The 23,840-nt window shown below is 40.6% G+C and overlaps 1 protein-coding gene and 1 pseudogene across 2 annotated transcripts in view; one reads left to right on the forward strand and one right to left on the reverse strand.

Moving 5' to 3' along the window:
* The first annotated feature begins 909 nt into the window (after window positions 1-909).
* C14H2orf42 (chromosome 14 C2orf42 homolog) overlaps window positions 910-23,840 on the forward strand; it is a 41,350-nt gene continuing 18,419 nt past the window's right edge. The window contains exons 1-5 of one of the 2 annotated variants that reach the window (XM_065891162.1): window positions 910-962; window positions 17,505-17,782; window positions 18,584-19,418; window positions 20,133-20,243; window positions 22,202-22,306. In XM_065891162.1, the coding sequence (XP_065747234.1) occupies window positions 18,596-19,418; window positions 20,133-20,243; window positions 22,202-22,306 (1,039 nt within the window). In that variant the 5' untranslated portion in view covers window positions 910-962; window positions 17,505-17,782; window positions 18,584-18,595. The remainder of the gene's footprint in view (window positions 963-17,504; window positions 17,783-18,583; window positions 19,419-20,132; window positions 20,244-22,201; window positions 22,307-23,840) is intronic. The other variant, XM_065891163.1, reaches the window with a different exon arrangement.
* Window positions 14,669-14,964, reverse strand: LOC136134004 (small ubiquitin-related modifier 1-like; annotated as a pseudogene).

Consider the following 23,840-nt stretch of genomic DNA (forward strand, 5'->3'; position numbering starts at 1 on the left):
TGTGTGCTCGATTGCACATACCCCTTCTCCAAAATCACAGATGTACTAACCTCGCCCCATACCTCTTCAGATCACTTCCTCAAAGCTATCTGAGAGGTTGTCTCCCTGACTATAGTCCTAAGTAAGTCCCTGAATAAAACTGAAACTCAGAGCTCTCACATTTTTTTTTATTTTAAATATTTTTATTATTTCCGTTGACAGTTCTCAGGCAACCAGCCCACAGTGCCACCACTAATAAGTAGCAGGATGAAGGCTAAAGGTGCAGGAAATCTCATTCCAGAGTTTTCCAACACACACACACAGGCCTCACCCTTAACACATTTGTACTCAGGAGCACAAATTTATTTATTTGATTAGACTTATTTATTAGACTTATTCTGTGCGATTCCAAGGACCAAAACTAGGTCATACCAGAACCCAATTCCAACGCCTTATACGGGAAAACGTTCAAGTAATATGTCAGAGTATAATTAAGGGAGAAAAAGATAACTTGATGCAAACACACAAGTGATAGAAGCAGTGAATTCTTTGGTGGACAAGACCCCCTTGACAGAACACTAAATCGCAGCCGGCATCTGCTAATAATGTAGAAAATCTAAGGCGATTTTTGCATCAATGACCAATGGAATTCTACTCAGAAATAGGACTCACTCAGGCCTGAAACAGTCATGACCAGCCCTAGAGTTGTCTGCCTTCCAGTACCAGCAGGGTTGGCCGGAAGCACTCTTTCCACAGCAAAGAACCTAAATAGTACTGCCGCCAGGTAGGCGCAGATTCCACCACCGGATTCCCCAATTGTCAGCCGCCTCCAGGAGGAGGAAACTACAATTCCCGTCAGACAACGCTAGCGGAGGTGGGTGGGCTCTCGCCGCGCGTGGGCGGCTCTGACCAATAACGACTGTCGTTACAGCGAACAGTTTGGCCGCGTTTGTAAAAGGCCGTGGCAGGCGAAGAGAGAGGAGGTGAGGGCGGTCATCAGCTGGGGGCCTGGGACGGCGGGGTGGGGGGCGCAGGGCAGGTAAGGGGGCTGTGTTGACAGAAGGCGGGGGCGGCAATGGGACAAGGGCGTAGAGCTGGGAATCCCGGCGGATAGCGTTTCCCAAGAGCAGGGTGCCAGGCAGGTGATGCTTCTGCTTGGGCCTACTTAGGACCGGAAGTGAGCGGTCGCTCGGGGAGGATGCCGGGAAGCAGGTCCCCGGGGGGGTGCGTCCGGGGGCTGGCCGCATCCCGGAAGCCAGGTGGGAGGTGCGGGTCCCGCAGGCCGGATGACAGGGGTCTTGTCTGCGTGGCCCCGGAGGCCTTTCTCCACTATTCCGAGGCAGTGCGGGGCAATGGAAGCACCCTGGACCTGGAGTTGAGAGTCCTGGCTTCTAGTGCTGCCCCTTCCTCTCACTTGTGGTATGACGGAATCCAGCAGATTCCAAACTCACGTTAGATTATCTAGAGGCCGGCTGAGGGACATTAATCAAATCACTACTTTCTCTGAGCCAGTTTCTACATCTTTAAGATAAAATAACACCTACTTCACAGGATCGTGGTGAGCATACATGAGTAAATGCATGGGAAAAGCTTACCTGTACTCAGTAAACGTTAGCAAGTTTATGTTTTATTTATGGTGATCGTTCTCTTCACTTACTGTGCTTCACAAGCCTTAAACAGCATTCACCAAACTGTATATAGCTCTACAGCCGAATAGTACGGGGCTGAAAACCCAGCACTACAGGGAGTGTTCGTGGGGTAGCTCTTCCAGCACCAGTCCGTTTACACCATCTGAGGAGGCTGTTGAGTAAACTTGCCAGGGAGAGGAGACGCTTTCCTAGGCAGGATTCAAATACAGGTTCTTTATGAAACTGCACTCCTTCTTGGGTGGGACCCAACCAAAACTCAGACCAGGACTCCAACCCCCCTGCACCTCACATTGGGAATTGAACCCACAATCCCTGACTTAGGAGGGAACTCGAACCTACTGTCTTTTAGTTGAAACTGCTCACCTGGTGTCAGGACTTACTGAAGCTCAGAGAATTCAGCGTGAGGCAAAGTGGCAGGTGAAGAGTGAGTTTATTAGCATAGGAGGCTTGTGAGAGATACGAGCTGGACAGCAGGGGAGCACAGCCCTGAGAACAAAGAGGGCTATATTTTTATAATCAAAGAAAAAGTGGGGAGGGGAGAACACCATCTTCTTCCTCAGTCTTGGGCAGACGTCAAGGCTTACATCATCGGTTCCTCCTTTGACCCTATCTGGTCTAACCCGGACTGCCTTGGCACTATTTAAATCTTATGTATATTAGCAAAAGGGTGGTAAATTATACTAAGATATGGTAATTCATCTCAAGTTTTTGTATAATGTCCCCTCTCACCTAGTTTCTTTCCCCTTTCATCTATATTCCTGTCTTGGCTACATGCAGAAATGCTACTCTTCAAGGATCATTAACTCCCTGACTTCATGTAACAAGATTCAGACCCCATATCTATTGTCTTGTGTTGTAACTACCAGGATTTGTGGCTTGAGTGTGTCTGGTGCTTGGATGCACCTGGTCTTCCTTCAAGATAGTGTGGATTGTTGCTAGGTTACTGGATTCTTTTCTTGAGTGGTCATTAGCTTACATCAGTCTCCCAAACTCCCTTAAAATTCCCTTTCTCTCTTTAATTCCCTAGTGGGATTTCTAAACTAACTAATCCTACTCTATCCCTGTCATTTACAAATTGTGTTACTTGTTTATATATGCTTTCAATATAGAATCTGTAATAAGTGATACTAGTACAAGTTTAAAATTCAAATCTTATGGAACAGTGAAATGTATATCTCCTTCCCACTTTCTATTTCTCAAGTCCCCAGTCACTTCTTCTGAGGCAACATATTCTGTATGTGTCTTTTTTCTTTTTTAAACTAAGAGTATCACATTATACACCAAGTATTATACCTTTTTTTACTCCACAGTATATCTTGATATTTGTTCCTTATCAATACATATAAATCGGATTCGTTTTAGGGGCTCTATAGTAGCATATTGTATGGTTACACCATGATTTATTTAGTTAGTTCTTAGGCCGCTTCTGTTCTTGTGCAGTTATGCAGCCTTGCATGGAGTACCCCTGTACATATTTTGTGTTCATGTGAGACTAGAACTCATGAAATCTTAAAAGTGGAATTGCTAAGCCAAAGTGTGTTTTAAGTTTATTTTATTTACATCCCTTTAAAGACGATATTGCAGTTTACACGCCCACAATAATGTACAGTGCCTATTTCTCCACATCCTCATGTGATAACATTTATCTTTTATGTCAGTTTGCTGAAGTCTTGTTTTCATTTGCCTCTTGCTTATTGTAAGGTTGAATTTTGGACGTTTAAAATAATTTTTCGGGAATTCCCTGGGAGTCCAGTGGTTAGGACTCCGTTCTTCCATTGCTGGGGGCCTGAGTTCGATCCCTGGTTGGGGAAATAAGATCTCACAAGCCACACCGCCAAAAAAATCATTTTTTTTTCTTTTTCATAAGCTGTCTTTTTATGCCCTTTGCTCATTTTTTCTAGTGGGTTTGCTTCTTTTTTCTTATTGTAAAAATTCTTATTTTAGGAAATTAACCCTTTGTTATTTGTATTCCAAATATTTTCCCTTTATTTTTAATGACAGATTTACTGAAACATAAATCACATAACATAAAATTCACCCTTTTAAAATGTTACAATTCAGCGATTTTTAGTATATTCACAGAGTCGTGCAACCTTTCATTACCCCAGAAAAAAACATCACACTCAATGGCGGTCACTCCCAGTCCCGCCTTTCAACCCTAGCAACCACTCCTCTTTCTGTCTCTGTGCATTTGCTTATCCTAGATGTTCCATTTAAATGGAATGTAAGGCTTTTTGTCTGGCTTCTTTCACTTAGCCTAATATATCAAGGCTCATTCATCCATGCTGTAGCATGTATCAGAACTTCATTCCCTTTTATGGCCAAATACTATTTCATTGTATGGATATATCATATTTTGTTTACCCATTCATCAGTTGTTGGACATTTGGACTGATTCTACTTTCTGACTTTTATGAATACTACTACAGTGAACACCAGTACAAATTTTTGTATGTTTTCAATTCCATTGGGCAAATATAAATATAGATAGATATAGATAAAGATTCTCTTGGGAGTCATATGGTAACTCTGGCATTTTGAAGAACGATCTATTTTCCAAAGTGGCTGCACCATTTTGTAATACCATCAACAATGTATGATGGTTCCAGTTTTTCTATACCCTTGTTATTGTCTATCTTTTTTTAGTCATCTTAGGGGCTGTGAAGTGGCATCTCACTGACATTTTGATTTGCATTTCCTTAGTGACGTGATATTGAATATCTTCTCATGTGTTTATTGGCTATCTGTATATCTTCTTTGGAGACGTATCCATTCAGATCATTGACCCATTTTTTTTTTTGAATTTTATTTTATTTTTTTATACAGCAGGTTCTTGTTAGTTATCCATTTTATACATATTAGTGTATACATGAAAATCCCAGTCGCCCAATTCATCACACCACCACCACCACCCCCGCCACTTTCCCCCCTTGGTGTCCATACGTTTGTTCTCTGCATCTGTGTCTCTATTTCTGTCCTGCAAACCGGTTCATCTCTACCATTTTTGTAGGTTCCACATATATGCGTTAATATACAATATTTGCTTTTCTCTTTCTGACTTACTTCACTCTGTATGACAGTCTCTAGATCCACCCGCGTCTCTACAAATAACCCAATTTCATTCCTTTTTAAGGGTGAGTAATATTCCATTGTATATATGTACCACATCTTCTTTATCCATTCATCTGTCATTGGGCATTTAGGTTGCTTCCATGACCTGGCTATTGTAAATAATGCTGCAATGAACACTGGAGTGCATGTGTCTTTTTGAATTATGGTTTTCTCTGGGTATATGCCCGGTAGTGAGACTGCTGGGTCATATGGTAATTCTATTTTTAGTTTTTTAAGGAACCTCCATATTGTTCTCCATAGTGGCTGTATCAATTTACATTCCCACCAGCACTGCAAGAGGGTTCCCTCTTCTCCACACCCTCTCCAACATTTGTTTGTAGATTTTCTGATGATGGCCATTCTGACTGGTGTGAGATAATACCTCATTGCAGTTTTGATTTGCATTTCTCTAATAATTAGTGATGTTGAGCAGCTTTTCATGTGCTTCTTGGCCATTTGTATGTCTTCTTTGGAGAAATGTCTATTTAGGTCTTCTGCCCATTTTTTGATTGGGTTGTTTGTTTTTTTAATATTGAGCTGCATGAGCTGTTTATATATTTTGGAGATTAATCCTTTGTCAGTTGCTTCGTTTGCAAATATTTTCTCCCATTCTGAGGGTTGTCTTTTCATCTTGTTTGTAGTTTCCTTTGCTTTGCAAAAGCTTTTAATTTTCATTAGGCCCCATTTGTTTATTTTTGTTTTTATTTCCATTACTCTAGGAGGTGGATGAAAAAAGATCTTGCTGTGATTTATGTCAAAGAGTGTTCTTCCTATGCTTTCCTCTTTTTTTTTTATAGTGTCCAGTTTTACATTTAGGTCTCTAATCCATTTTGAATTTACTTGTGTGTATGGTGTTAGGGAGTGTTCTAATTTCATTCTTTAACATGTAGCTGTCCAGTTTTCCCAGCACCACTTATTGAAGAGGCTGTCTTTTCTCCATTGTATATCCTTGCCTCTTTTGTTATAGAATAGTTGACCATCGGTGCATGGGTTTATCTCTGGGCTTTTTATCCTGTTCCATTGATCTACATTTCTTTTTTTTGTGCCAGTACCATGTTGTCTTTTTTTTTTAATTTATTCATTTGTTTATTTAGTTTTGACTGTGTTGAATCTTCATTACTGCGCACCAGCTTTCTCTAGTAGTGGCGAGCGGGGACTACTCTTTCTCATTGTGGTGGCTTCTCTTGTTGTGGAGCACAGGCTCTAGAGCACAGGCTCAGTAGTTGTGGCTCACGGGCTTAGTTGCTCCGAGGCATCTGGGATCTTCCCGGACCAGGGCTCAAACCCGTGTCCCCTGCATTGGCAGGGGGATTCTTAACCACTGTGCCACCAGGGAAGTCCATATTGTCTTGATTACTGTAGCTTTGTAGTATAGTCTAAAGTCAGGGAGTCTGATTCCTCCAGCTCCATTTTTTTTCCCTCAAGACTGCTTTGACTATTTGGGGTCTTTTGTGTCTCCATATAAATTATAAGATTTTTTTAAGACACAGACCTGCTAGAGAATGGACTTGAGGATATGGGGAGGGGGAAGGGTAAGCTGGGACAAAGTGAGAGAATAGCATGGACATATATATATTACCAAACGTAAAATAAATAGCTAGTGGGAAGCAGCCGCATAGCACAGACAGATCAGCTCAGTGCTTTGTGACGACCTAGAGGGGTGGGATAGGGAGGGTGGGAGGGAGGGAGACACAAGAGGGAAAAGATATGGGGACATATGTATATGTATAGCTGATTCACTTTGTTATAAAGCAGAAACTAACACACCACTGTAAAGCAATTATACTCCAATAAAGATGTTAAAAAAAAGATATTTTATTCTAGTTCTGTAAATAAAACACCATTGGTAATTTGATGGGGATTGCATTGAATCTGTAGATTGATTTGGGTAGTATAGTCATTTTCACAATATTGATTCTTCCAATCCAAGAACATGGTATATCTCTCCACCTGTTTGTATCATCTTTAATTTCTTTCATCAGTGTCTTATACTTTTCTGCATACAGGTCTTTTGTCTCCCTAGGTAGGTTTATTCCTAGGTATTTTATTCTTTTTGTTGCAATGGTAAATGGGAGTGTTTCCTTAATTTCTCTTTCAGATTTTTCATCATTAGTGTATAGGAATGCAAGAAATTTCTGTGCATTACTTTTGTATCCTGCAACTTTACCACATTCATTGATTAGCTCTAGTAGTTTTCTGGTGGCATCTTTAGGATTCTCTATGTATAGTATCGTGTCATCTGCAAACAGTGACAGTTTTACTTCTTCTTTTCCAATTTGTATTCCTTTTATTTCTTTTTTTCTCTGATTGCTGTGGCTAGGACTTCCAAAACTGTGTTGAATAACAGTGATGAGAGTGGACATCCTTGTCTTTTTCCTCATCTTAGAGGAAATGGTTTCAGTTTTTCACCATTGAGAATGATGTTTGCTGTGGTTTGTCATATCTGGCCTTTATAATGTAGAGGTAGGTTCCCTCTATGCCCACTTTCTGGAGAGATTTTATCATAAACGGGTGTTGAATTTTGTCAAAAGCTTTTTCTGCATCTATTGAGATGATCATATGGTTTTTATTCTTCAGTTTGTTAATATGGTGTATCACATTGATTGATTTGCATATATTGAAGAATCCTTGAATCCCTGGGGTAAATCCCACTTGATCATGGTGTATGATCTTTTTATTGTGCTGTTGGATTCTGTTTGCTAGTATTTTGTTGAGGATTTTTGCATCTATATTCATCAGTGATATTGGTCTGTAATTTTCTTTTTTTGTAGTATCTTTGTCTGGTTTTGGTATCAGGGTGATGGTGGCCTCACAGAATGAGTCTGGGAGTGTTCCTTCCTCTGCAGTTTTTTGGAAGAGTTTGAGAAGGATGGGTGTTAGTTCTTCTCTAAATGTTTGTTAAAATTCACCTGCGAAGGCATCTTGTCCTGGACTTTTGTTTGTTGGAATATTTTTAATCACAGTTTCAATTTCATTACTTGTGACTGGTCTGTTCATATTTTCTATTTCTTCCTGGTTCAGTCTTGGAAGATTTTGCCTTTCTAAGAATTTGTCCATTTCTTCCAGGTTGTCCATTTTATTGGCATAGAGTTGCTTGTAGTAGTCTCTTAGGATGCTTTATATTTCTGCAGTGTCTGTTGTAACTTTTCTTTTTTTCGTTTCTAATTTTATTGATTTGAGTCCTCTTCCTCTTTTTCTTGATGAGTCTGGTTAATGGTTTATCAATTTTGTTTATCTTCTCAAAAAACCAACTTTTAGTTTTATTGATCCTTCCTATTGTTTTCTTTGTTTCTGTTTCATTTATTTCTGCTCTAATCATTATGATTTCTTCCTTCCACTAACTTTGGGTTTTGTTTGTTCTTCTTTCTCTCGTTCCTTTAGGTGTAAGGTTAGATTGTTTATTTGAGATTTTTCTTGTTTCTTGAGGTAGGCTTGTATTGCTATAAACTTCACACTTAGAACTGCTTTTGCTGCATCCCATAGGTTTTGGATCTTTGTTTTTTCGTTGTAATTTGTCTCTAGGTATTTTTTAATTTCCTCTTTGTTTTCTTCAGTGATCTCTTGGTTATTTAGAATGTACTGTTTAGCCTACATGTATTTATGTTTTTAATGTTTTTCTCCCTGTAATTGATTTCTAATCTCATAGCGTTGTGGTGAGAAAAGATGCTTGATATGATTTCAATTTTCTTAAATTTACTGAGGCTTGATTTGTGGCCCAAGATGTGATCTATCCTGGAGAATGTTCTGTGCGCGCTTGAGAAGAAATTGTAATCTGCTGGTTTTGGATGGAATGTCCTATAGATATCAATTAAATCTATCTGGTTTATTGTGTCATTTAAAGATTGTGTTTCCTTATTAATTTTCTGTTTGGATGATCTGTCCATTGGTGTAAGTGAGCTGTTAAAGTCTCCCACTATTATTATGTTACTGTCGATTTCCTCTTTTATAGCTGTTAGCTGTTGCCTTATGTATTGAGGTGCTCCTATATTGGGTGCATATATATTTATAATTGTTATATCTTCTTCTTGGATTGATCCCTTGATCATTCATTATGTAGTGTCCTTCCTTGTCTCTTGTAACATTCTTTTTTTTTTTTTTAAAGAAGATGTTGGGGGTAGGAGTTTATTAATTAATTAATTTTTGCTGTGGGGTCTTCGTTTCTGTGTGAGGGCTTTCTCTAGTTGTGGTAAGCGGGGGCCACTCTTCATTGCGGTGCACGGGCCTCTCACTATCGCGGCCTCTCGTTGCGGAGCACAGGCTCCAGATGCGCAGGCTCAGTAGTTGTGGCTCACGGGCCTAGTTGCTCCGCGGCATGTGGGATCCTCCCAGACCAGGGCTCGAACCCGTGTCCCCTGCATTAGCAGGCAGACTCTCAACCACTGTGCCACCAGGGAAGCCCATCTTGTAACATTCTTTATTTTAAAGTCTATTTTATCTGATATGAGTATTGCTGCTCCAGCTTTTTTTTGATTTCCATTTGTGTGGAATATCTTTTTCCATCCCCTCACTTTCAGTCTATATGTGTCCCTAAGTCTGAAGTGGGTCTCTTGTAGACAGCATATAGATGGGTCTTGATTTTGTATCCATTCAGCGAGCCTGTGTCTTTTGGTTGGAGCATTTAATCCATTCACATTTAAGGTAATTATCGATATGTATGTTCCTGTTACCATTTTCTTAATTGTTATGGGTTTGTTTTTGTAGATCCTTCTCTTCTCTTGTGTTTCCCACTTAGAGAAGTTCCTTTAGCATTTGTTGTAGAGCTAGTTTGGTGGTGCTGAATTCTCTTAGCTTTTCCGTCAAATCTGAATGAGATCTTTGCCAGGTAGAGTAATCTTGGTTGTAGGTTCTTCCCTTTCATCACTTTAAATGTATCATGCCACTCCCTTCTGGCTTGTAGAGTTTCTGCTGAGAGATAAGCTGTTAACCTTATGGGAGTTCCCTTGTATGTTATTTGTTGTTTTTCCCTTGTTGCTTTCAATCATTTTTCTTTTTCTTTAATTTTTGTCAGTTTGATTAGTATGTGTCTCGGTGTGTTTCTCCTTGGATTTATCCTGCCTGGTACTCTCTGCACTTCCTGGACTTGGGTGGCTATTTCCTTTCCCATGTTAGGGAAGTTTTCGACTATAACCTCTTCAAATATTTTCTCGGGTCCTTTCTCTCTCTCTTCTCCTTCTGGGACCCCTATAATGCGAATGTTGTTGCGTTTAATGTTGTCCCAGAGATCTCTTAGGCTGTCTTCATTTCTTCTTGTTCTTTTTTCTTTATTCTGTTCCGTGGCAGTGAATTCCACCATTCTGTCTTCCAGGTCACTTATCCGTTCTTCTGCCTCAGTTATTCTGCTATTGATTCCTTCTAGTGTATTTTTCATTTCAGTTATTGTATTTTTCATCTCTGTTTGTTCTTTAATTCTTCTGGTGTCTGTTCTTTAATTCTTCTAGGTCTTTGTTAAACATTTCTTGCATCTTCTCGATCTTTGCGTCCATTCTTTTTCCGAGGTCCTGGATCATCTTCACTATCATTCTGAATTCTTTTTCTGGAAGGTTGCCTATCTCCACTTCAATTAGTTGTTTTTCTGGGGTTTTATCTTGTTCCTTCATCTGGTACATAGCCCTCTGCCTTTTCATCTTGTCTTTCTGTGAATGTGGGTTTTGTTCCACAGGCGGCAGGATTGTAGTTCTTCTTGCTTCTACTGTCTGCCCTCTGTTGGATGAAGCTAAGAGGCTTGTGCAAGTTTCCTGATGGGAGGGACTGGTGGTGGTAGAGCTAGGTGTTGCTCTGGTGGACAGAGCTCAGTAAAACTTTAATCTGCTTGTCTGCTAATAGGTGGGGCTGGGTTCCCTCCCTGTTGGTTGGTTTGGCCTGACGCGACCCAACACTGGAGCCTACCCGGGCTCCTTGGTGGGGCTAATGGCGGACTCTGGGAGGGCTCACGCCAAGGAGTACTTCCCAGAACTTCTACTGCCAGTGTCCTTGTCCTCACGGTGAGCCACAGCCACCTCCCGCCTCAGCAGGAGACCCTCCAACACTAGTGGGTAGGTCTGGTTCAGTCTCTTATGGGGTCACTGTTCCTTCCCCTGGGTCCTGATGCTCACACTACTTTGTGTGTGCCCTCCAAGAGTGGAGTTTCTGTTTCCTGCAGTCCTGTCAAAATCCTGCAATTGAATCCCATTAGCCTTCAAAGTCTGATCCTCTAGGAATTCTTCCTCCCATTGCCAGACCCCCTGGTTGGGAACCCTGATGTGGGGCTGAGAACCTCCACTCTAGTGGGTGGCCTTCTGTGGTATAAGTGTTCTCCAGTTTGTGAGTCACCCACCCAGCGGTTACGGGATTTGATTTTATTGTGATTGCACTCCTCCTACTGTCTCACTGAGGCTTCTCCTTTGTCTTTGGATGTGGGGTATCTTTTTTGGTGAGTTCCAGTGTCTTCCTTTCGATGATTGTTCAGCAGTTAGTTGTGAATCTGGTGTTCTCGCAAGGAGGAGTCTCATTGGCCCATTTTTAAATTGGGTTGTTTGTCTTTTTATTGTTATCTTATAAGTCCCTTATCATATATATGACTTGCAAATATTTTCTCCCATTCTGTAGGTTATCTTTTCAGTTACTTGTTTTTTTTAATTTAATTTATTTTTTGGTTGCATTAGGTCTTCATTACTGCGTGCGGACTTTCTCTAGTTGTGGTGAGCGGGGGCTACTCTTTGTTGCAATGCACAGGATTCTCATTGCGGAGGCTTCTCTTGTTTCGGAGCATAGGCTCTAGGCACGCAGGCTCCAGTAGTTGCGGCATGTGGGCCCTAGAGTATGCGGGCTTCAGTAGTTGTGGTGCTTGTGCTCAGTAGTTGCGGCTTACGGGATTAGTTGCTCCACGGCATGTGGGATCTTCCCAGACCAGGGATCAAACCCATGTCCCCTGCATTGGCAGGCAGATTCTTAACCACGGTGCCACCAGGGAAGTCCCTATCTTTTCACTTTCTTGATGTGTCCTTTGAAGCACAAATGTTTTTAATTTTGATGAAGACCAATTTTTCTATTTTTTTTCTTTTGTCACTTATGCTTTTGGTGATATGTCTAAGAAACCATTGCCTAATCCAAGGTCTCGAGGTTTATTTATTTATTTATTTAAAAAAAGTTTTTTTTAAATTTGTTTATACATTTTGGCTGCGCTGGGTGTCAGGTGCGTCATGCGGGGTCTTCATTGTGGCATGCGGGATCCTTTAGTTGCGGCACTGTTTTTAGTTGTGGCATGCAAACTCCCAGTTGTGGCATGCGTGCAGGATCTAGTTCCCCAACCAGGGATTGAACTCGGGCCCCCCACATTGGGAGCGTGGAGTCCTCCCCCCGGATCACCAAGGAAGTCCCAGTCATGAAGATTTATGCCTGTGTTTCTTCCTAAGAGTTTTAGCTCTTACATTGATGTCTATGATCCACTTTGTTAATTTTTATATACAGTGTGAGGCAGGGGTCCAACTTCATTTTTTTGCAGGTGGCTCTTCAGTTGTTCCAGCACCATTTGTTGACAGGACTGTTATTTTCCCATTAAATGATCTTGGTGTCCTTGTTGAACATCAATTGACCATAAATGTGAGGGTTCACTTTTGAATGCTCAGTTCTCTTTCACTGATTTGTATATCTGTATGTCTAAGTCACATTGTCTTTTTTTCCTCCAGCTTTTTTGAGATGTAATTGACATATAACATTGTGTAAAGTTTAAAGTGTGATATGCTTATATTGCAAAATGATTACCACCATAGCATTAACTAGCACCTCCATCACATCACATAATTACCATTTCTTGTTTGTGGTAAGAACATGTAAGATCTACTCTTAGCAACTTTCAAGTATAAATGCAGTATTGCTAACTATAATAACTATGCTATATATTAGATCCCCAGAACTTATTCATCTTATAACTAGAAGAGTTTGTACCCTTTCACTAACATCTCCCCATTTCTCCAATCCCCTAGTCCCCTGGCAACTACCATTCTATTCTGCTTCTATGAGTTTGGCTTTTTTAGGTCCTACATATAAGTGATGTAATACAGTATTTGTCCTTCTCTGTCCACATTGTCTTAATTTGCTTTGTAGTAAATTTTGAAATCAGGAAGTGTAACTCCTTCTACTTTGTTCTTTCTCAAGATTGTTCTGGCTCTTCCAGGTCCCTTGCATTTCCCTATGAATTTTAGAATCATCTTGTCAATTTCTGCAAAAAAAAGGTATCTGGGATTTTGATAGGGATACATTATGTTGTACCTGTAGATCAATTTGAGGAATAGTGCCTCTTAACAATATCAAGTCTTCTGGTTCATGAACATGAAAAGATGTCTTTCCATTTTTTAGGAGGTCTTTAATTTCTTTCAATTATGGTTTGTAGTTTTCATCATACAAGTCTTGCACTGCTTTTGTTGCTTAGTTTGTTTTCATCTTCGAACTTAGTTTAAGGTACTTTTTTCCATGCAGAAAAGTTTCATTTTTATGCAATCAAATATAATGAGTCATAATTTTTAAATGGGCCAAATATTTGAATAGTTATTTCCCCAGAGAGATAGACATATGGCTAAGTAAGCACGTGAAATTTTGCCAACATCATTATTCATTAGGGAAATGCAATAAAAACCAAGTGAGATACCACTTCACACCCACTATAGGCAAATGGCTATAACCAAGGAGACAGTAACACGTGTTGGCCAGGAAATGGAGAAAGGAACCCTCATGTGTTGCTGGTGTAAATGTATAATGGCACAGTCGCTTTGGAAAACAGCTTGGCGGTTTCTTAAAATCTTGTACGTAAACTTACCCTACCACCCAGTAATTCTAATTCTAGGTATCTACCCAAGAGAAATGAAGACATTTGTCTACACAAAGACTTGCATGTTAATGTTCTCAACAGTGTTCATGATAGCCCTGAAGTGGAAACAATCCAAGTATCTATAAGGTGGTAAATGGATAAACAAAATGATATAACCCTACAGTGGAATACTGTTCTGTTTACTCTTGAAAAGTGAGGATTTGGGGGGGCATGTAGGGATAGTTGTAGTGACAATAGTGGGGCATAAAAGGGTCTTTAGCTTTTTAGTTTGCTTTTGCACTGTTATTTTGTAAGATGACTTGTCTTTTAACATTTTTTTCAATTTGCATTTTTGAAAAGATCATAGATTTACATGATTTTTTTTGTTGTTTTTTTTACAAATATTTATTTTAATGAAGCTGGTACAGACAATGTCCATTTAAAACCCATATCCTAGGCCAAAAAGCATAAATAAAGTCAAAAAGAGCAGCGCTCTGCTGTATACACTTCTGCATGAATAACTTTAACTCCTAATGAAAAGTAGAACTTTTCTGGGATCTTCTGACAAGATTTTTCTTTCATCTTAAAATGCTTTCTCTTCAGTGAAGCCATCTTTGGAGTTAGTCATTATTTTCACCACCTCTGTCACCTTGACTCCAACCTGCTATTCCTCTTCTTTTGGTCCAGACCCTCAGATTTTAAAAGTAGCTTCAAGTTAAGGAAAGGTCATTTTTCCACAGTTCAGTTCTCTGAAAAACTTCCATCTCCCACGGAAAGTCACAGTCCAGGAGCAAAGCGATCACATGCTAGAACTTCAGGGCCAATTGGAAAGTCATTATGAGCACTCGCGTTAGTCAGTCTTATTTATCACAAGCCTGTAAATGCACAGTCCTGGAAAAGGCGGGTGCTCTGTGCACACGTGTAATTTTTAAAAAGGAGAGGGCGATATGAACTGGGCTGAGGTTTGATCACCAAAAATCAGCACAATGAAAACACACAATAACGAATAATGGGCACTAGAATTCAAATTACCAGATGTTCTAAAGAGATGGGGTGCCAGTTTTCAATTCTGTTTTGAACACCACATTACAAACGAACTATTTTTAAAAATAAAAAGGATTAAGGGAAAAGAAAAAAATAAAAATATCTAAATCGTTGAACGACCCCCTGCTTGTTCCTGATAAACTTCAATCACATCTTCTTCCTCCATTCCCAGTTCTTTTGGAGTGTTATTATCAGCAATTCAAAGAGAAACCTGAGTGAATTCATGGGAACTCCCTGTCTTTGACAGTATGATTCTTTGAGTTTCTTGAGATGTGTTGTCATTTTCACTTTGAAGTGAATCTCACTGCTCTCCTGTCTGATGACTTTGAGTTTAATATATTCTCCTTCCTTCTTATCCCCCAAGTCCTCAGTTGAAGGTTTTGCCTCCTGATCAGACATGGTGACTGTGGTTTCCCCTGGGGTCTCCGCACAGCAGCGGCCTCGGGTAGGCAGAACCTCGCTCTGGGGTCTACAAATCCGTCTCCCTTCCCCACAGCACAACACAGCGGCTCTACATGATTTATTTACAAAATAAACTATAACTGGCAAGTAATTCCTCCCTTAATGAGCAAAGTTGTTCTGTTTTTACACTTTAATGATAATATGACATCATCATCATCAGTGTAATTTTAAAATTGAATTATATGGACTTCCCTGGTGGTCCAGTGGTAAAGAATCTGCCTTACAATGCAGGGGACGTGGCTTCAATCCCTGGTCGGTGAACTAAGATCCCACATGCCACAGGGCAACTAAGCCCACGCGCCACAACTACTGAACTCGTGTGTCTCAACTAGAGAGCCTGCTGTGCCGCAAACTACAGAGCCCGCGCCACAACTTGAAAAGAGAAAACGCCATAACAAGAGAGAAGCCCGTGCGCCGCAACGAAAGATCCCACATGCCACAACGAAGATCCCATGTGCCACAACAAAGACCCGACTCGGCCAAAATAAAATAAAATAAATATTAAAAATAAAAAGGTTTTTAAAAAATTGATTTATATATAAAACAATCTGAAGCTCAGAAGTTAAAAGACTTGGTCACAGAGATAATTGACTTTGGAACAACATTTTCTCCTAAGAACTCATGTTTGGCTGAGTGACAGTACCTATCAAAGAAGTTTATTGACCTAAGAAGGAAATGCTGTGTAAACAGGCTAATGTCTCTAGGTCAGTGGTTTGTAACAGGTGATTTTGCCCCCAGGAGGACATTTAGCAATATCTGGAGACATTTTTGTTTTTTTACAACTTGGGGAAAGTGTGTTGACTGCTACTGGCATCTGGTGGTGGAGACCCGGGATGCTACTAGACATCCTGTGATGCATAGGATAGCCCCCTGCAACAAAGAGTTACCCAGCCCTACACGTCTGTAGTGCCACGGTGCAGAGCCCTGCTGTAAATCATATTTCACAAAGCTTTATTCACTCAGCAGATATTACAGTTGGGGGATTAGTTCATAGCCAATGAGAAGGTGGGCCTTCTTAGGCTTTTTTTATTTGTACTTTCCAGTTTGTTAATCAGTGGACTATAGAAGATGTGAAGGGAGAGTCTTTTATCAAGACCATTCTTGGGACTTTCCTGGTGGCGCAGTGGTTAAGAATCTGCCTGCCAATGCAGGGGACAAGGGTTTTTTTGCGGTACGCGGCCTCAGTGTTGTGGCCTTTCCCGTTGCGGAGCACAGGCTCCGGACGCGCAGGCTCAGCGGCCATGGCTCACGGGCCCAGCCGCTCCGCGGCACGTGGGATCCTCACGGACCGGGGCACGAACCCGTGTCCCCAACAAGAGAAGTCACCACAATGGGAAACCCGCACACCGCAACGGAGAGTAGCGCCCGCTCACCGCAACCAGAGAAAGCCTGTGCGCAGCAACGAAGACCCAACGCAGCCATAAATAAATGAATGAATGGAATCCGCCTGCCAATGCAAGTTCGAGCCCGGGTCCGGGAAGATCCCACATGCCGCAGAGCAACTAAGCCCGTGCACCACCGCTGCTGAGCCCGCGTGCTGCAACTACTGAAGTCCACACACCTAGAGCCCATGCTCCGCAACGAGAGAAGCCACCGCAATGCGAAGCCCGCGCATCACGATGAGTAGACCCCACTCTCCGCAACTAGAGAAAGCTCGCATGCAGCAACGAAGACCCAACGCAGCGGAAAAAAAAAAAAGACCATTCTTTGGGGTCAGGGAGGAAAAGCAAAGCTTTTCCCTACTTCAAAATCATAAGCAGATTTACCTTTCTAAAAAGCATTAAAACTATTAAACTTTAGTTAATAATATGCATGTCGATCTGATACCTGTAACTTACTTTGAAAGGCATTAAAATATGAAAGGGATTGACAGATGGAGAAAGGGTTGGATAGGTATGTAATAAAGCAAATATAGTAAAATGTTAATTGTAGAATCTAGTGGGTGGGTATATGAAGGTTGACTGTATAATTCAATTTTTTTATATGTTTGAAAATTTTCGTAATATTGGGGGAAATCAAAAACAGATTCGCACTCTTTTTAGCAGACACTGGGTTAGTAGAAACCACATTGCTGATTTTGCTGGGTGGCCTCAGGCAGGTTACTTAACTTTTTGATTTTCATCTGAAGAGCAATTGTTTGGCTCAAATAAGATACTAATATGGCGAAATTCAAATGAAATAATGAATGTGAAATCACTTTGAAAAGCATAAAGTACTCTAAAAATGCAGTGCATTACTATTAGGAAGGATGAGTGTTCAACCAATTATATACCATGGCTCTAGGGGTTCTTGACAACTCCCTGTGTAATGACATTAACACTGTTTTACCTTCTTGCGATTCAAAGTATAAAGCAACTATAACAATTTCTATCAAATATTTCTCAAGTATTTGTGAAAGACTTAGATTCCTTTTCTGGGAGGAAAGAATCATCCTGTCTTTGTATAACTTTAATATTTTTTTCCTGTGTTACTTATAGACTGCCAAGGTCTCCACTTAGGGCGGTGAGAATCTTTGACTGTAGAACATTGGACATGAGCTTTGCCATTGGCTGGTCGAGAAGGAGAAGGCAGAATGTCTGCACTGTTACAACACAGAGCTCAAACTTCAGAAGACTTTGAGTTAAGCAGCGTCATTTACTATGCACATGATTATGTCTTCGTCTGTCCTATATGATCATCACAAACTAATGAAACACCTTTTAGGTCTTATGAATTCAGCTCACACTTTTTCTGGATGCTCGGGCAACTGATAGAGGTAGGATTGGGCTGGGTTTTGTGGGGAGTGGTGGAAGGGAAGGAATTCATCTTTCCCATTCTCCAGTCTTTGCTCAAGTCAAACATCTGTGCATGTAAAGATTAGGTTAACTAGGGAATTCCCTGGTGGTCCAGTGGTTAGGACTCTGTGCTTTCACCGCTAAGGATCCCCGCAAGACACGTGGTGTGGCCAAAAAAAAAAAAAAAGATGTAGGTTAACTAATCTAGGTTGTTGTATAGAACAGGATTGAATCTAGAAAAATGCTTCAGTTATTACATTAGGACTTAAAAAATAGAGAGAGAGGGCTTCCCTGGTGGTCCAGTGGTTAAGACTCTGTGCTTCCACTGCAGGGGCAGTGCAAGTTCGATCCCTGGTCAGGAAAGTTCCTCATGCCATGAGATGCAGCCAAAAAAAAAAAAAATTATATATATATATATATATATATATATATATATATATATATATATATATATGTAGAGAGAGAGAGCGATGTGAAAGGCAAAGTTTCCTCCACTTTTTTTTTTTAAACATCTTTATTGGAGTATAATTGCTTTACAATGGTGTGTTAGTTTCTGCTTTTATAACAGAGTATATCAGCTATACATATACATATATCCCCATATCTCCTCCCACTTTTATTTTGCTTGAGGGTTTAAGTGGATGTTCTCTTTGAGGGTACAATTTGAGAATAGTGGATAGCTTCTTACATTTTACTTTGTATACTAGATATCATAAGTGATTTTAACTTCATGTGTGTGTGTGCATGTATAGTCAGGCTGATGGGCTTATTGCCTTTTCTAGGACCTGTGAAAAATGGAACCAAACTCTCTAAGGACAAAAGTCCCAGCTTTCTTATCTGATTTGGGCAAGGCCACATTGAGGGGAATCAGGAAGTGTCCCCGCTGTGGCACATACAATGGAACCCGGGGACTGAGCTGTAAGAACAAGACATGTGGAACCATATTCCGGTATGGTGCACGGAAGCAGCCTAGTGTTGAAGCTGTCAAAATCATAACAGGCTCTGATCTGCAAGTCTACTCGGTGCGGCAAAGAGACCGGGGCCCTGATTACCGATGCTTTGTGGAGCTAGGTGTTTCAGAGACGACCATCCAGACAGTGGATGGGACGCTCATCACTCAGCTGAGCTCTGGACGGTGTTACGTCCCCGCATGCTTGAAAGCTGCCACCCAGGGTGTTGTGGAAAACCAGTGTCAGCACATCAAGCTGGCCGTGAACTGCCAGGCAGAGGCCACCCCTCTGACGCTAAAGAGCTCGGTCCTGAATGCAGTGCAGGCCTCCCCAGAAACCAAGCAAACCATCTGGCAGTTGGCCACGGAACCCACAGGTCCCCTTGTACAGAGGATTACTAAAAACATTTTGGTGGTGAAATGCAAGGCAAGCCAGAAGCATAGTTTGGGGTATTTGCATACATCGTTTGTGCAGAAAATCAGTGCCAAAAGCTTGCCTGAGCGCCGTTTCTTCTGCTCCTGCCAGACTCTGAAATCACAGAAGTCGAATGCCTCCAAGGATGAGGCGGTCCAGAGATGCATTCATTTCTTTGCTTGCATCTGTGCCTTTGCCAGTGACGAGACATTGGCTCAGGAATTCTCAGACTTCCTAAATTTTGATTCCAGCGGTAGGTGGTGTCGTTGACACTGTTACTCTGTTTTTCTAAAATGGCAATGAAAGTGTCCCACTGATGGCATTTGGAGATTGTCCTAGCAACCTTCAGAAGCAGTTGCTAGATAAATCAAATGAAAAGCATTCCTTCTTTTAATCCCAGTGAGCATACTTGCATAAAGTTTGGTTGGTTGGTTAGTTGAAATTAATGATCAAGAGACTACCTGTGCATTTTCATTGAAACAATGAATCTAGCAAAGTTAGCTTTGCTTTGATTTTTTTACTCCACAGATGCCCTATGTTAGTAAAAACAAAGAAAAAACAAACAAAATCCCTTTTATTTTGTCTTGCTTGCTTGTTTCTTATCTTTGAAGATGGGGAAAACTAGTACCTTGCTCAAAAGATCTTTAAATGTTTCTACATCATCTTATGTTTTTAACATTTTTATCTTGTAGATGCTTTTCATTTTCATTTCTGAACGATCTTTAGTTGGCAGCAGCTCCCAACTCTTTAGTTTTACATTTCTCTGTAGAGCCTTTTATCGTATTAATGGTCTATGAACAAAAACATACGTTTGGGAGAGTTCTTTAAAGGAACTGATTTTAAAGCAGATAGTCACTCTATAATTTGTTTTGGGGATTTGGATTTTTAGAAATTAATTTTCTCTAGATAGGGACCCATACTTACTCTTGGGTAGTATTAATAATTCAGATATTTTCTTATATTTTAGGTCTAAAGGAGGTTATTGTGCCCCAGCTAGGTTGCCACTCAGAATCAACAGTATCAGCTTGTGAGTCTACTGCCTCTAAGCCAAAGAAGAGGAAGAAGGAGGAAGTATCTGGTGAGAAGCTGTTTGGTTTGTTTGTTTGGTGGTGTTACCTTTAGAGGTGGTTTTACTGTGTTCTATGTGTTTCACTGAATCTCAGCAAGTATAAGAAATAATGTTGCTGTTTCCTGAAAAAAGTTTTACTCTCCCTTGATGATTCTTTCTCAAGTGAAGCTAAGAGTCGGTTCTACTGGCCAAGTATAAGATCTGACCAAACTCCACTTTTAGTTTGCTCATCCCTTAATCAGACTAGTCTTACACCTTACTCTGCCTTAGGACAGTGTTATGAAATTTTCATCAATAGATATTTTTTTTTAATTTGTGACAATGGTTAATTATATTTTCCACGATAACTTAGCAATATAGTTTGTTATCTGCATCTTCAGCAAGTGGCTCCATATATGTATCTTTTTTCTTTTTAAATTCAAATATATCAGTGTCAGTTAAAGACTCATATAAATCAGTATGAAAATACTGAAGTGTCCTAGTCGGTAAGTGTTAAAAGACCTAGGCTCTAGGGACTTCCCTGGTGGTCCAGTGGCTAAGGCTCCGCGCTCTCAATGCAGGGGCCCTGAGTTCAATCCCTGGTCAGGGAACTAGATCCCACATGCCTCAACTAAGAATTAGCATGCCACAGCTAAAGATCCCGCACGTGGCAACGAAGATCCCACATGCCACAACTAAGACCCGGCTCAACCAAATAAATCAATCTTTTAAAAAATAATTTTAAAAACAACGACCTAGGCTGTAAACAAAAGGAAAATATTACCGGTCCCCACCTGAGGACCAAACTCCAAATACACTAGTGAAGAGAGAAATGCAAGCATTTTATAAATGCCGAATTAAAACAGGATACTTTGGGATACCAAATCAGCAAAGATATTTAAGCGATGAGACCACAGGCAAAGGTAAAATCAGTGTTCTTCAGCATGACTAGTGTAGTGTAAGTTGCTTTAATCATTTGTAGTATCTGTTAAGAACCTTAAAAAATGTTCCTACCCATAGAGGGAGTATTGCTGCAGGTGGGTCAGAGGGTCAGGCACAGGCATTCAGGTGCTGGGAAGCTGGAGAAAGATGGAGAAACGAAGCGACACGGTTATTTCTGTGATTTTGAGGGGTAATTCTGGCAGCAATAAAGAGCAGAGATCGTGGTTAAATGTTTGATTATGGGTCTTTCCCAGGAAAATTTGAAATTAAAAAAAAAATTTTTTTACCCTCTAACTCAGTAATCCCACTTCTAAATAATCTTTTTTTTAAGGAAATAATCCTTTGTACAGGAAAAGCATTTTGTCCAGAGATGCCTATTGTGTAGTTATTTATAATATTGAAAAATTTGAAACAACTGAGGGCCAGCCACTGGGGATAGTTAAATGACCCGTGATAAACCACTTGATAGAATACCAGGTAACCATGAAAAATGACTATAAAGAGTTTGGAGAAATGTTAGCTCACTCGGGTAGCCAGAGAGAGTACATAATGCTCAGTTCAATTTGAATTTCAGATAAACAGTGAATAATTTTTTGGTATAAGTACTTCCCATGCAATCTTTGCAACATATTTATACTAAAAAATTATTTGTTTGTTTGAAGTTCAAAAAAATTTTTTTTTGCTAAATCTGGAAATCCCAGTATATTTAGAGCTACTTAAAGCACAAAACCAGCAAAATAAACTATTTACAAAAAAGAAAATGGACAGTAGTTCACCAGAAAATTAATAGTGATTGTCTGAAAGGTGGGAACAAAGGGTGAAGTTTTTTCTTCCTTTCACTTCTAGTCCCCCCACCAACTTCCTGTAAAGAGTGTGAGACATTTAAAATGTTATGTATAAAGGCTAATGCTAATTCTTTCTAGAAACTGAAGCTAACTTAGAAATTAGCAAAGACTTTTTATATGTTTTAGACTTCAGAAATTAATATTGAATCGATTTATATTCTGCAGACATTTTATTAAACACTATAATGATTTGTGGTTTAGGTGCACAGATGAACAGTTCACTGCTGCCTCAAGATGCAGTGAGCAGTAATCTAAGGAAAAGTGGCCTGAAAAAGCCTGTGGTTGCTTCTTCATTAAAAAGGCAGGGTAAGTTTCTCTTCCCCAGGATAGGCTAAAGAGTTGGAAAATCATCCTGAAGAAGCCCAGACAGGGGACTTCCCTGGTGGTCCAGTGGTTAAGACTCTGTGCTACCAATGCAAGGGGCATGGGTTGGATCCCTGGTCGGATCCCACAGGCTGAGCAGGGTGGAAAAAAAAAAAAAAATGATGCCCAAAGCAATATAATCAAAAGAAATGCTGCATATTGTCCCCCTAGATAAATACTAGCAGGCACTGAGGCTAAGATCTGTGCTGTCAGTCCCACTGGTCTCGAATCAGTCTCAAAACCAAATTGTCTTTTTTTTTTTTTTAAGATTTACTTATTTATTTTTGGCTGCATCGGGTCTTAGTTGCGGCACCTGGGATCTTCGTTGAGATGTGCGGATCTTTCGTGGCAGCGCGTGGGCTCTTCGTTGTGGTGTGCAGGCTTCTCTCTAGCTGTGGCGCACAGGCTCCAGGGCGCGTGGGCTCTGTAGTTGTGGCATGTAGGTTCCAGAATGCATGGGCTCTGTAGTTTGCGGCACACGGGCTCCCTAGTTGATGCTCGCGAACTCAGTAGTTGTGGCAACTGGTCTTAGTTGCCCCGTGGCATGGGGTATCTTAGTTCCCCAACCAGGGACCAAACCTGCGTCTGCTCTATTGTAAGGTGATTTCTTTACCACTGGACCACCAGGGAAGTCCCCCAGTTTTTTTTTTTTTTTTTTTTTTGTCTGTATTAGGTCTTCGTTGCTGCACACAAGGCTTTCCCTAGTTGCGGCGAGCGGGGCTACTCTTCATTTTGGTGCGCGAGCTTCTCATTGCGGTGGCTTCTCTTGTTGCAGAGCACAGGCTCTAGGCGCACGGGCTTCAGTAGTTGTGGCGCACGGACTTAGCTGCTCCGCAGCATGTGGGATCTTCCCGGACCAGGGACTGAACCTGTGTCCCCTGCATTGGCAGGCGGATTCTCAACCACTGCGCCACAAGGGAAGCCCCCCCCCCAAATTGTCTTTAAATAATAAACGCAACAAAAATTACTGACATGTTTTGGCAGCACATATTTTGTAAAATATTTTCCTTTTGTTGCTGATTACCCATATGCAATTTGGTATAGGGGTTCCAAATTGAAGAAGAAACATATCTTACAATTATACTGATGAATATTTGTTGAGAAAGACAAATATAGTCTGTTCTCCAAAGTTAGTGAACTTTGAAAACACCTAAAAGCAGTAACATTTAAGAGACAGAATGACTTAATTTGAATATAACTTATAAATTTATATATGTCAATTTTCTACTCAGAATAGTTAAGCTTGTAAGTTTGGGGGTCGACATTTTCTTAACTCTCATATACTATGGCTGGGTGATTAAAAATTAGACATTATCCCTGCCCTCATACTCTGGTTTTGAAGACAAGACCGATACATAAATAGCAAACAATACAAGACCAAATCTTAATTAATTAATTAATTAAGAACTTACACAGTCCAAGAATAAATGTTTTTGAAAGGTCAGGAAGTAAACAAATCAAAAGTATCTGGTAGGGC

The sequence above is a fragment of the Phocoena phocoena genome, chromosome 14, assembly GCF_963924675.1.
Source record: "Phocoena phocoena chromosome 14, mPhoPho1.1, whole genome shotgun sequence".
Classification (NCBI taxonomy): domain Eukaryota; kingdom Metazoa; phylum Chordata; class Mammalia; order Artiodactyla; family Phocoenidae; genus Phocoena; species Phocoena phocoena.